The 13,603-nt window shown below is 44.6% G+C and overlaps 1 protein-coding gene and 1 long non-coding RNA gene across 7 annotated transcripts in view; one reads left to right on the top strand and one right to left on the bottom strand.

Annotated features, from left to right (window-relative positions):
- Window positions 1–1,096: 1,096 nt before the first annotated feature.
- TLNRD1 (talin rod domain containing 1) lies at window positions 1,097–3,484 on the top strand. Its single transcript, XM_015639398.3, has one exon. It carries the CDS (start codon window positions 1,648–1,650, stop codon window positions 2,713–2,715), a length of 1,068 nt encoding a protein of 355 aa, XP_015494884.1. The 5' UTR covers window positions 1,097–1,647; the 3' UTR covers window positions 2,716–3,484.
- An 834-nt stretch (window positions 3,485–4,318) lies between these two features.
- The window catches only part of LOC117244949, a 33,370-nt gene continuing 24,085 nt past the window's right edge, over window positions 4,319–13,603 (bottom strand). For 4 of the 6 annotated variants that reach the window (XR_004498963.1, XR_004498966.1, XR_004498962.1 and 1 more), the window contains 2 exons: window positions 11,811–12,017; window positions 8,270–8,874 (listed from right to left, as the gene is read on the bottom strand). This is a non-coding gene — a long non-coding RNA (uncharacterized LOC117244949). Of the gene's footprint in view, window positions 5,453–8,269; window positions 8,875–11,810; window positions 12,018–13,603 lie in introns of those variants that run through there. The other 2 variants (XR_004498964.1, XR_004498967.1) reach the window with 2 other exon arrangements.

The raw sequence follows: 13,603 nt of genomic DNA, 5'->3' as shown, positions 1-13,603 counted from the left end.
ACGCCGCACTCACCTGGCGGGTAGCCCGGGGCAGGGCCCGGGCGGGAGCGGCTCCCGTGCCCCGGCGCTGGGGCGGCTCCTCGCTCTCCGCTATCCGAGCGCTCCGAGCGCCGCCGCGCACCCGGGCCGCGCTCCCCCGGCCGCCGCTCTCCGGCTGCCTCTCGCCTTCCTCCCACCGGCCTCTCGCTCCGGCATCCCACGCTGTTGGTCTATTGACGGAGCCCCTCCGGCGGGGACGGGGCAGCGGCGGGCGGTGCCGGCGCTGCTGCCCCCTCCGCCTGGGAGGAGCGAGCGGCGGCGGGCGCGGAGCGGCGGCGGGGGGAGGGCAGGATTTAAACGAAGGGCGGTGACACCGCACAAAAGATTTCGATAGGCTCAAGTGAGGTTACAGCAAAGGCAGCGGGGCGGGGGAGCTCCCCCAGAGCCGTGCAGCGTCTGGCTGGCAGCGCCGTCGCAGCCGCCGCTTCCCAGTAGTTTGTCTGAAAGCCTGAGAAAGGGAATTTAAACGAAGATTTCCTTCCCCTCTTTTTTTCTTTCCCTTCTTTTTTTTTTTTTTTTTTTTTTTTTTTCTTCCCTGGGAGTTGGCGGCTCAGCCAGGGAAGATGGCAGGAGGAGCGCAAGGCCGGGCGGGTCGCAGCATCCGCGGCTGCAGCCCGCGGCCACCACCCTTGTTTGCGGGAAGAGCCTAAGTTGGTGCGGCGGCGGCCACCGCGGGAGCCGGCGAGGAGGGCCCGGGGCGCAGGGGATGGACCGCGGCGGCGGGGAGCGAGCGCGCAGCGGCCGCGTGAATGATCGCGGCAGGAAGGAGTGAGGCAGCGGCAAAGGAAGGGGAACGGATCCGCCCGCCCGCCCCAGCACCCGGATCCGGTGGAGCTTTTTTTTTTTCCTCTCTTTCTTCTTTTTTTTTATTTTTTTTTTTCCCCTTCCCCTCCGCGGTCCCCCGCGTCCCGGCTCCCCGCCGTGCCCCTCTCCCCTCCCGGGCCGGCTCCCCGCGGGTGCGCGGCGGGGCCGTGCGGGGCGGGCGGGCCACACCCTCCGCGGCGCTTCCTGCGAGCCGGGGCCGCGGCGGGCGCCGGGGGCGGCACATGGTGCGCAGCCGCCGCCCCTCCGGCCCCTGCGAGCTGCGCCCGGCGGGCGCTCCCCGAGCGGAGGCGCCGGGGGCGCGGTAGCAACTTGGAGGGCTGCGCCCCTGCCCCAACTCCGCGCGGCGGCGGCGCGTCCCTGAGCTATTGCGTCTGGTAAAGGGAACTTCGCGCAGGATCCCGCAGCCGGAGAGCCGGACGAGGCGGTGGAAGGAAGGGGAGCCAGCGTGCGAAAAGGAAAGGAAAAAAAAAAAAATAAATTCCGTGTTTTTAGCTAAAGGATGCCAGACCGGGGCCCGGGGGCGCCCGGCGAGCGCCGCCCCGCCGCGGGAGCGCCGTAGGAGCGGAGGCTGGCGCCGGAGCGGGGCGGGCGCCCCGGCCGAGCTCGCTCCCGCAGCAGCGGCAGCCCCGGCGCCCAGAGCCTTTTCTTGCCTCCCGGCGATTAATGGAATGATGTTGCGGAAAAGGCAGAGCGATCCTGCCGGGCTCAGTCGGGACTGCTCGGGCGGCGGCGGAGGCGGCGGCAGCGGGGTAGCGAGCGGCATGCGAGTGCCCCCCCGGCGCTATGGCTAGCGGTGGCTCCGGCAAGTCCAGCAGCGAGGTCTCCGCCGGCGGCATCCCCAGCAGCAGCTCCGTGCAGAGGAAGAAGCTCATCTCTATCTGCGACCACTGCAAGATCAAGATGCAACTGGTGGCCGATTTGCTTCTGCTGTCGAGCGAGACCAGGCCGGTGAACACCGAGAGTCTGTCTGTCTTCGGTGAGTCCTTCGAGAAGTGCAGGGACACGATCATTGCCAGGACCAAAGGACTCTCCATCTTGACCCATGACGTCCAGAGCCAGCTCAACATGGGACGCTTTGGGGAGGTGGGAGAAAGCCTGATGGAGATGGGGGAGCTGGTGGTCTCCCTGACCGAGTGCTCTGCCCACGCTGCTTACCTGGCTGCAGTGGAGACTCCGGGGGCCCAGCCTGCCATGCCTGGCTTGGTGGATCGCTACAAGGTGACCCGATGTAGGCATGAGGTGGAGCACGGCTGTGGGGTCTTGAAGACCACCCCTTTGGCAGATATGAGCCCTCAGCTCCTGCTGGAGGTTTCTCAGAACATGTCCAAGAACTTGAAATTCCTAACAGACGCCTGCGTGCTGGCCAGTGAGAAATCCAAGGATAAATTTGCTAAGGAGCAATTCAAACTCAGTGTCAAGTGTATGAGCACCAGCGCCTCTGCCCTCTTGGCCTGTGTCAAGGAGGTCAAGACCTCGCCCAGCGAGCTGACCAGGAACCGGTGCGTCTTGTTCAGTGGACCTTTGGTGCAGTCTGTCTATGCTCTGGTGGGCTTTGCCACTGAGCCCCAGTTTTTGGGTAAAGCTGCCACCATTAATCCAGAGGGCAAAGCTGTGCAAACTGCCATCCTAGGAGGAGCCATGAGTGTGGTATCTGCTTGTGTGCTCCTGACCCAATGCCTCAGGGATATAGCCCAACACCCCGAAAGTAGCACCAAAATGAGCGATTACAGGGAAAGGTTGAGGAACTCAGCTTGCGCCGTCTCGGATGGTTGCAACCTGCTATCTCAGGCACTAAGAGAAAGATCTTCACCCAGGACTTTACCGCCAGTGAACTCCAATTCTGTGAATTAACCCCCACATCTTCTGTTTAGATCCCAGTCATTGCTAAAGGAAAATAATATCCCACCTCCTCACCCCTTTTTTGTATACCAAAGAATTTGCTTGGATGAGCCCAATCCTTTGATTTCATGTGGTGAAGAAGCAGAACATATTCAAACTATATGTACTAATAAAGGTAGCCAGTTTGGGCTTCTTTTTATTTTACTTTAAAGTTAAGCAAATATCTGCAGATAAATTTTCCTTTATTCAACAAGGTCTTCACACAAGTGGTAAAATTGTTTCAAAGTTTTTTATATTTGGGGAGGTGGGGGTATCTTAGAAAAAGGAGAAAAAAAAGAGCTTTAATCGCGCTGGGTGCGGTTTTTAAAGTTTGTCTTGTCTTGTCTTCCGAAATTTCCCTTCTAAATTTTGCTGTTCGGTTGTGCAGGAAAAAGGTTACCTCAGTTCTTACTCATTTAAAAAAATGAAAAAGCCCAACAACACATAGATGATGGATGTAGCTACTATTTTGTTTGTTTTTGTTTTGTATGACTTTTTTTATTTTGCATCAAGTGTTAGGTTAGAGGTGCATTTGGTGTGTAGGAGTGGAAGGACTGGAGGTTGTGATTATGTTTTCCATGTGTTGATTTCCAAACTGGGGGAAAAGCTACTGTGAGTGTTTAAACAAACAAACAAAATTACACTATAACAAAAGTGATTTTTAATTTTTTTCCAATGTCAGTTTTTATCTTGCATGTACTGGAGTATTTATTTCATCTATTAAAATGTTATGTTTCTCAGATGCTTTTCTGTGAATCTCTTAATACTTGAAGAATTGAACAACTAGGCCTGTTTGTATTGTATGTCATTTCCTCCAGGGAATGGGTGGTACAAACGTAACTAAGTTCTAGACAGCAGCATACAGGCTTCAATTCAGTTCTGTTATTTGCATAAATACTGTCCCTCTCCCAGTACTACCCCTCCTCCTCAGGAGCCTCTGACAGAGCTACTGCAGTTGTATCTGTGGACAGCTGGGCAGTGTTGCACACACTGGGATTGCTGTGCACTGGGATTGCACTGGGACTGCTCTGCTGAGCGCTGGTGATGGCTGCAGCAGGGCACAGCCTGGCTTGCTTTGTCTTTATCAGCATTCGGTGTTACCTTTTGAGAAGGTTTTGTATTTTAATTCTTGCAGATATTGTCAGCCATCTGTCTGTTAAGTCTATGAGTTTCAGTATTATTTCTGGGAAAACTTAACTCTGCTGGTTAGCCCGGTGTGTGCCATTTGTCTTCTTGGGATTGTGAAGGTTTGTTGGAGTGGGTGCTTTAATTAAACCTCAGAGGTTTGTGTTGGAGCTCCTCATAGAGATTTTTACCAAAGCAGTTTGATTTTGATGTTGTAGATTACAGGAGGTCATGGCTAACTTATGCAGTGCAGCTGACCTCCAGTTGAATTCCTTGGGAGGTGTGAGTGGAGCTTAGTGCATACTGCAGTAGTTCCCAGAGTTGCAACGATGAATGTTGTCAGCCTGGTCTTTGTGGCCATGTGAGATCTGTTGCCTTCTATATACTCTGTTAAATAGAAGAGCAAGTCTTTAGGAAAGGAAGTTTTGTTTCTGTGTCCTGCTCCATTGCATAATTGTGGGGTTTTTTTATAGGTCTGCAGATCGAACTATGTTGAAAGCTATTGGAGGAAGCACCTTAAAAATGTTCTTACTGTGGCTTAAACTTTAACAAATACTGAGGACATTATTCCTTTGAAGAAGGAAACCTTTGGGATTTTGGGTATGGAATAGACCTGGAGTAGTCAAAGTCTTTGTTTTATAGCATTATTGTTTCTCTTGCATATGATGCTTTTACTTAAGTGGAGTGAAACATTACTGGGTAGTGGACAGATACAACTGTCAGAGGAGATACAAGCTATATCCATATCTTAAGTGTCAGAGAAAAAGAATTCCTTAATCGGACCTCTGGACCTCCTTAAGTGGACCACTGTGTAAGGTTTTGTTTATATTTAAATGGAACTTGTCTGACTTCAGTGGATTGTATGAACAAGACTTTTCTTTGCCATAATCAGCCCAGGCTACACTCCTGCGGGGTGTGATGTTCTCACCACGCGGTGTGTGCTGCGGAGACACGGGTGCCCACAGCTATGGGTATAGAAGTGTAGAAGTCCTCTCGCTGTTTTTTAATAAATAAATATATGCACACAGTGTTCTAATTTTGACTGAGATGCCTCCACAGGTATTTCCTAAGAGGCTCTCACGTGTGCACACTCAAACGTTTTCCCATCTGTACGGCAGGAGCAGCTGTAGAGTCCGGAGGGACTCGGAGGAGGCCAAGGCCATCTCCAGGGAGCTCCTGTGGCTCTGTGCTGGTGGCGGTATCTGCTCAGCTGTCCTTTGTATCTCCCTCCCTCGTGGGTGTCTCCGTGGGAGCCGAGGCACCTCCCAGGCGAGCGTTGCTGGTTTTCCGCCGTGGCTCGGCGGGAAGGAGGAAAAGGGGCAGCAGCAAGCGCAAGGCGTTCAGGATGTGCTATCTCCAGCCGCAGACAGGAGGAGAGGAACCCGCTCCACCCTTCCTTTGCACGGATCCTGCATGGGCAGGGCTCGTGTGGGACGTGCAGGGATGGTGCTGGGGAGCTGCAGGGTGCAGGTACAGGGAGCATCCTTCAGCTCCAGCTCTCCTCACTCACTGTCACCTCCGTGGGTGACGCCTCCTCCTTCCCGATACAAACCAGAGAATTCTGAAGGGCAGCTCTGCAGCACGTCTGGCAAAAAGAAAAGTAATGTCCCACTGGCTCTTTTGATGTTTCTACTTAATAGTTTTTGGTGCTGCTGAACTAATTAGATCCTTTTTGATTCATTTATACGTTATTGAGGTTACATGGATCACAGTACAGCCTCCTTATTACCTCTGCATATGAAAGGCACTGTATTATTAACGATGATAATGCTGATTTTTGTTGTGGTAAGATCTTGTTTGAAGTGGTTTAGTGCAATTTTTGTTTTAACAAGGTTACTGTAGATTCTTCCTCCCCTTTCTTATTATATTTTTAAGTGAGGTACATGCATACATATATAAATAAGTACCTATCTTCTTTTTTTAATACTGAAAGAAACCAGACTGCCCCAGGTCTCCCTTTGCTTTTGAGTTGTGTGAGTTCTGGGAGAATTCAGTTTTATAAATAAAGTGGGAAATGTAGCCAGGCCATGACTTTTTAACAGGCTGATTAAAAAAAAAAATACATACACACAGATAGTAAATTCACCAAAGTAGCTTCCTGTAAAATTTAAAACAATAGTAATTTTAACAGTTAAAAATGTTCAGTCATTTCTTTTGAGAGTACAACTCGCACAAAGGGAGGCACACACTGCACCCTGGCCTCAGCTCAACAGTGTATCTGTCAAAATCTGTGCTACTCATGTAATTAGCACAGCAAAGTTGAAAAAAGAAAAAAGTTATGTTGCCAACAAGCACAACTTGCACATTATGGCATTCTTCTGAGCTGAAAAAAGTGGAGTGCCGCTACTAAGTGTGTCTATTTTAAATGCTGTAGTGCCACATTTATAAAGACTTAATGTATATTGTGGTAATTTATTTGGAATTTATTCCTATAGAATATGAATTCTGACACAAGACATTAGTTCAGGTAGGTAGATCCATGTTGTTTGTTTACTTTGTACTCTCTGGGCCAGAAAAAATACAAAATGGATGAGTTTTCAGGGTGCATTTGCAGGGCCCATCGAGGTCAGTGATTATCACTTGGCACCATACTTAGGCCCCTGTTCCCAAATCTCCCACACCATTCAAGTCAGCAGGTACTGTGACTATTTCACCATGGGCTTACACAAGCATGAGATGTTTTCTGATGTGGAGTCTTGAGGGGAAAAAAGGTTTTAGGGTGCTTATATCACATATGTCATAGACTACTCTAACAGTACATTTAATGAAATGGTTAACTTATTTCTAAAGACATTATGCAATGCACATTTGTAGCCAAAAACCCGATATTCCCACCACAAGAGAAGTTGTTTTTTAAATGTAACCATTTTTTAACAGGGAAGAAGCTGCCACCTTTGTATTGTCTGTAAATTTGATACTATCTTGTGGTTGCTGCTTCGGCATAGGGAAGGTCATTATTGATGTAATACAGCAGCTGAGTTTGAGTTTGAGATCAGAGCAATGTGTTTTCTGATTCTAAAAAAAGTAAGTTCTGTAAGGCAACCAGTAAGCCAGCAGCAAAATGCTATTGGAAAGCAAGTACACTATTTAAGGGAACTTGCAAATGTAAAGCCATGTTATTTTTCAAAACTAAGAAAGAAAAAAAAGACCCTGGGTCAGATAATTCCCTTCACTTTTTACCACAGGAAATGATCAAAGTAGCAGAAAATCTGCTCTTTTTGGCCAAACTTCTGTCAGAGACAGAAGGGGTCCAGCCAACACATGGTGTATGCAGCCTTGCAGTAACCGGGGATGTGGCTGATGGGAAAGGAGGTGGGACCAGAGAAAATCTGTAGGGCAATACCTCTTATTAAACCCACAGGAATTTTGCTATTCTAGATAAAACAGTGGCTGTTCCAATAAAGCAAATCTCAGACAGCACAACCTTTCTTTTGTGGCTGTCAGAAGGCTGGGAGCGAGGACGTGGGGCTGGGAGGGTTTGGGATGCTCTGTGTTCAGCAGCTGTGCTGCTGTAGGGAACCAGAGGTCTCCAGGGTGGCCCTAAGATATGTAAGAAGTACAGGCACAACGTGTACCTGCCAGAACAGTTTGGTGGGAAACAGAGGGGTTGGGTTTTATCTTTCTTTGCTTTCTCCCCTATCGGGCTCTTTCCAGGCTTCACAAGCAGAAGCAGATGGTAGGGGCCAGTACATTTTACTTCTTTGTTCTTGCTGCCTCTGAAAGGTGCCAGATGGGTAATGATAAAGATAGAAATTCTCTTCCTGTAGCCCAGGGATAGCGGAAAATGCAGAGCTTCAAGGCTGCCCTATCCTCACAGGATCACCATAACATGTTTTTTTGGGCCCACTGTTTCACTCTTTGATTTTTTGCCAAGAAACTGACAGAAAATCCCAATGGCAACTTGACAAGGGTATTGAGGACCAGTTAAATATTTCCCATATGACACCAAACCACCACCAGGTTTGGATCACTCACAAATGATCCAAAAAATATATGGGCTAGGTATGAAGTGCAAGGCCGGATCCTTCATATTAATAACTCAGAAAATTACATACTGTATACTCTGAGTTGTTTACTTACTTGGGAATTAGAATTATCATCTTTTTTATATGTAAGACTAGTTCAAAAGTTTATTCAATTTACATAATTAGCAGCACTACTCAGAACAATCTTCTTAATGAAGACAGACATCTGTGGACATGAAGGGCCTTGTCCATGACTTTAATTAAATACTAATGTTTTCCAAACTATCTTCAAATGTTAAGGGTTGTTTTTTGTGTGGCAAAGTAAGGAATTACATATTGATTTTCATTAATCTGAATATTTTCCTAGAGCTGGTTTTATTGTACTGGAGTCCTTTGAACCTAAAAGGGTTTTTTATTTTGTTTTTTTAAAACCACGCAGAGTATGATGCTCTATTCCAACAAGTCAAAAGCAGCATTTTGAGATTAATGCAGAGATTCCTGGGGTCTTTTGTCAGCTTGCCAGGCTCTTGTTCCTGCTCTAACGTAATTCTTTATAATTTCCTTTTATGTTAATAAAGACTTCTCGTGGCTGTAAAAGTTGAAGTTGTCTCACTCCATAGACAGCCTGGTTCTTATGTAGATACTATTTAGATTATTTAGAAATCCTGCTGGTTGCCAGATGGAGCTCTTCTGGGTTTTATGTTAAATACTTGGAAAGCTAAATAGCTTGATTTTCCTCTCCTCCCTCCCTCAGTAAAATAAATACTTGAAAAGTGATTACTAACAACTTGCTTAAATTCAATTTTAAAATCAGATTATTTTCAGGTGAAGTGACTGGAAGTATGAGATGGCTCAGAGTAGTTGGGTTTTAGTTTGACTTACCTACCAAGATCTTAAACCAGCAGTTTTTTTCCAGTTTTGTTTGGGCAGCAGGAGCTGGACTTTAGTCTGGGGATAGAAAACACAGCCCTGAAGCCTGTTGGGCACTGGCACTGATGAACTTCTGTTTCATACTGAATGCACACCAGGTGTTCCCCAGGTCCTGTACAAGGTGATTGGGAGGCACTGCGAGTCAAGGTCCCACTAATCATAATTCTGTTTTTGTTGACTTACAAAATGTCAAGAGAGTAATTCTCAACCTCAGGGTTATGTTTTTAAGTACAGAGTAAGAAATTGCCCTTTCCTAGTAAATTTTTTGCAGTATATATTGATTCTGTCTGGTTCACATTACATATAGGAAGTCTCTCAATTGGCTGTTCAGGTGCACTTTGGCCCCTGTTTGCATTCTGAACATGCACACGATGGAGAAAAGTGAGAAAAGTCATCCTGATCTATATGTGCAGAGTGACAAATTACAGGCCCTGCAGCATTTCTGAATTGGCGTGCAGTTAATGCTCTGGTCTTATTTAAATGCTTCAAATCTAGTCAATGTTTAAAAATTTACTTTCTGTTTAAAAATTTACTATTAAATCAATCTGTTCTGGCTATATTAGATTTGTAGCTCAAAAACTTTATCCTCTTTCATCATTTTAAAGTAGTCATTGGTTTAAAACTCTTCAATCTCGGTCTGGCTTAAAAAACAAAAATAAATTGAGCCTTGTATTTCAGTTTTAGTATTTTTGAAAGCTTCAAAGTTAATGAGTTGACCTATTTTTAAATTACAGAGCATGGAAAAATAGTGGTTGTATTCATATGCTGAAATGAGCTATTGTTTCTCTGCTCATAATTAAAAACTCAGCTTTTAGAAACTCAGCTAGATCCTAGGCATTGCAAGAAAGTCTGTAAGTGAAAGTGCCTGCATTAAATTTCCAATACTGAGTTTAGACATGGATTCATTCAGGATCTGTAATTTAGTCTTGTGACTGGCATTGGAGGAGTTTGCCCCTACAGCCTGTAAATGGAGCTGGTAGGCACTTGTTGAATGTGGGTTTCACTTGTTGAAGTGAGCACTACATTCTCCAGAGACAGCAGCACTATCTCTGAAACTCCACATAGGTGCTGCTGCCTGGGCACTGCAGGCTGTGATACTCTCAAGAAATTACAGTGAAATATAGGACTGAAAAAGCTGTGAGCAAGAGAGGCTCAAAGTGATGACACAACTTGGGGTTTTTAAGGGGGAAAAAAGGGAAATATTTGGACAGAAGTGTAGGAGTATTTAGGGGCTTAATTCCCACTGATTTTCAGTGGGAGGTGTACGTCTGGATGTTTCGTGGGCCTGGTCATTTGCGATGAACTTTGAATGCCTGTGGTTTTAAAATTAATTTAGGATGTTGGGTAGACTCTTACTGAAACTCTAGGAAGCTAGGGAATTTGCAGTTGAAATAGCAGCATGGGCCATAATTGTGTTCCTGCCATCCTGACCCTTCTGCAGGGGTTACAAGCTCTTGTTATCCTTGCAGGCGCCCTGGCTGGCAACAGGCCAGAGGCCCAGCTCTTCCTCATGTGTCTTTTATGGCTGCCAGATGCCAGCATTGTGCATCTTACTTTCAGAATCACAGATTTCATCTCTGTTCCTCCATCCTCTGCTCCTGGTGCAACACCCAGATGTGGAAGCAAGATCTCTTTGTACTCTGTGCATGTTATCCCTGCAGAGGCCATGTACATGAGGATAGATCCTGGTAACCAAGGGCCAGGTGGCATTAGAAACATACCTGTTTTCTCTGGATGCAAATTCCAACCACCTCCATGCCACCTACATCCTCTCAAAATGTGACTTGAAGAGTTGCCCCAGATCTGGGTTCCCTGGATCTGCATTTCACACAGTCTGTCAGAGCTCTAATGCTCCTCAGAAGGAAGGCTAATCTGCCTTAGGTATTTATGAGGTGATTTGAGTTGGGGGGGAGGTGGAGTAGTTGGATAGTAGGTTAGTGACCAGCTTAAAGTTACAGCCCTTAAGGTGTCCTTCTGGGCTATTGTGTGGCATTTTCTGCTTCAATTTTACCTAAGTCTGCTGTTTGCTAACTTTGTGTATTGGGTTGATTCACAGCTTTGAGAAGGCATCTGAATTTATACTGCTCTGTAATAGCTATTTATTGAAGAATCTCCTGCAACTTTCCTATATTGGACCCTGAGGCTTCTTTTCTTATCTTGCCATGAGTTTTTTGTTTATGAAAATTACCTTAGGTTTCTCTCCAGCTGAAGAAAATAACTCCACAGGAAACCCTATTTGATGAATTTATCCAATTCCTTACCTATCTTCTTTTTATGGACAGTTTTAAGATAATTAGATGAAAATTACTTTCTCAAAGAAACTCCTAAATATCATAGTCTGAAACTTGTGAGCATTTTCTTTTGTATGTGATTAAACCTACATCTGTTCATTGGGTAGAACAGAGGAAGAGCTATGTTTTTCTGTCTTGGTATGTAAGACAGCAAAAGACCAAATGTTCTTCTTTGGTTCACTTTCATGACTGTACTGTAGTACACAGAAATGTCTGGCTGCATCAACAGTGCTGGTTTGGACACTGAGTGTCCTTTGATTACAGGCCCAGCACTTTGCAGACACTTGTATTGGGGGAAAAACAAAAATATGGTGAAGGACCATGTTAGTACATTATATTGTTCTGTATTAGGTTTGGTTTTGTTTAAAACAAGAAAGCTCAAATCAGGATTATGTGCCAATTCTTTATAAGATCCCACTCATTTGGCAAAGGAATTGCATTAATTACCTCTTGTTTTCTGTACTGTGTCATTACAGAAGAGAGAGCACATGCTGCACTTGTGAATGAAATAATTCACTCACATCTTTGAAGCCTTTGCTGTATTTTTCCCCTTTCCTTTGAAAATATGGTGGTCTGTAGAAGACTTTCCCTGGATGATAAATACACTTTGCAAATTACAGGGGTGATAAGAAAGAAGCTTGAGTAAAACAGCTTCTAAAATCTAGTAAAAATCTGTCTGACAGAAACATTATAAAAAAAGAGTTTAAGTGCTTTTTAAAAGCTTTTCCCAAAGGTATCACCTTAGCCATAGTTTTACCTGGCTTGCTGTTACAGTGGTTTAGTGTTACTGTGGACATCTCTTCCCATGAGATGATTTTAGAAGATGGACAGGTTTCACTTATGGAAGATGCACTCACTGGGTTTGGGTCCTTTCTGAGACGTTGCAGGTTCTTCCTTGTGAGACTGATTTTACTGAAGTGATCTGGAGTTTCCATTAATCACTGATGTCCAAGGAAAATCACTCCTGTCAAGAGAATAGAACATAAAGAATGTTCACAGTACAGCTGTAGGAAAATCCTGTAAGATGGACACTTTTTCTTTCAATATCTCTGAACTAGCCCCTCTACCTCAGAACTATTAATTCCAAAATTTAAAGAATTTCAGCTGCCAAAAAAATTTATAACCTACATGATTCACAAAAACCTTCCTTCATATTTTTCTCTTTTCAAAGTCTATTTATCAAAAAGAAGAGGTTAAAATGTGGGGCGTTTATGCCAAAAAATTGCAGGTTCTTTCTATCAATGGTGAAAAAGCAAACTGCTTTAGTTTTCAGAAGTGGGCTGCAAAACAATGTTTCTTTCACTCAGTAGGATGCTCTGTTATTCTACATCTTACATCGTTCTAAAATGTATTTTTACTGTTGATTTGCATTGACGTCCTACAGTTTTATTTTAGAAAAGTGCTCAGCTTCTATATGTGCTTCAGTGATAGCAACTGTATAAATTTGTCCTCAGAATCAAATAATCCTGGTTAGTGACATTGTGTAATGATATTAAATTTATTTCTAAGGGAAAAAGCTAGCACTGTGCCAAAGTCAGATTGATGATAATTTCAACATAGTAATTTTAAATGCTGTTGTATTTGCAGTAGTATTTGAGGACTCTTGTGAGCCTGAAGCATATTATTTTCAAATTGTTTAATTTCACCACTCCAGAAAGTACAGAATTCTCAGATCATTTTTTGCGGGGTGGAATCACACCCCTTTAGAATGTGCTCAATGTTCTGAGTTAGGTCTGGTTTGCAGAGTGAATCCTACCTGCAGGTATGAAACTGGGATGTACAGGTTCTGAGAGAGGTTGTTGTAATGTTAGTGAAGAGCTGCAGTACATGAGGTTTGGGTATTTTGACTTTTCAAAGAAATACAGAATTTTTTATTATTTATAAGCAATCTTTTAAATTTGTTTTTTGAGATGAAAGCCACAGAATTGTTTTATTAAATATCTCACCCCTCTTTAGTTCTTGTCAAATAGTTCCATTGCTTATCTATTTATTTAATTATTTTTTTAATACACAGCATGGTACCCAGTGCAAATATAAAGCATTGATGTTGGCAGCAAATCAGCTTCTGTTTTCAGTGGAGACAGAGTTTATACCATGATTCTCTTCACTGGATAAATTATTTGAATATAACATCTCCAGATAGACAGCAGATCTACCAAATTATTACTAAATACTCATTAAATACTAAGTAATTATTGAATTGCTAAAAATCTGCATCAGAACTAGCAGCTAGTTGAGAACTTCTGCTTATAAACAGGGACCTATTTGGAAATATATTTGGTAATAAGGTAAATGTTTGTCCTCATTGTGCCCTGCCAGTGATTTTGGGTCTCTGCATGTTAGGACTGGGAAGGAAGATGGAAACTTGTTTGGTCAAACAGTACAGCTCAGTTCTTAGGGAATAAAAAAGCCCTTGCAGAGTTAGCTTGGATGAGCAGATAAATAGGGAGCTGTAGCTTGCTGATAACTGAGGGATTTGTAGAGCACATTGAGTCACAGGAACTGTTAAGGGCAGTTGGGCCAAGTGCTCACAGTGAACCTTTCTTCATC

Source organism: Parus major, chromosome 10, assembly GCF_001522545.3.
Source record: "Parus major isolate Abel chromosome 10, Parus_major1.1, whole genome shotgun sequence".
NCBI lineage: Eukaryota > Metazoa > Chordata > Aves > Passeriformes > Paridae > Parus > Parus major.
The sequence above is the reverse complement of the archived record's forward strand: the minus strand, read 5'-3'. Positions and strand labels throughout refer to the sequence as shown.

What these genes read in the sequence shown, in the direction of transcription:
- TLNRD1 (XM_015639398.3), top strand. Translation starts at nt 1,648, where the DNA reads ATGGCTAGCGGTGGCTCCGGCAAGTCCAGCAGCGAGGTCTCCGCCGGC.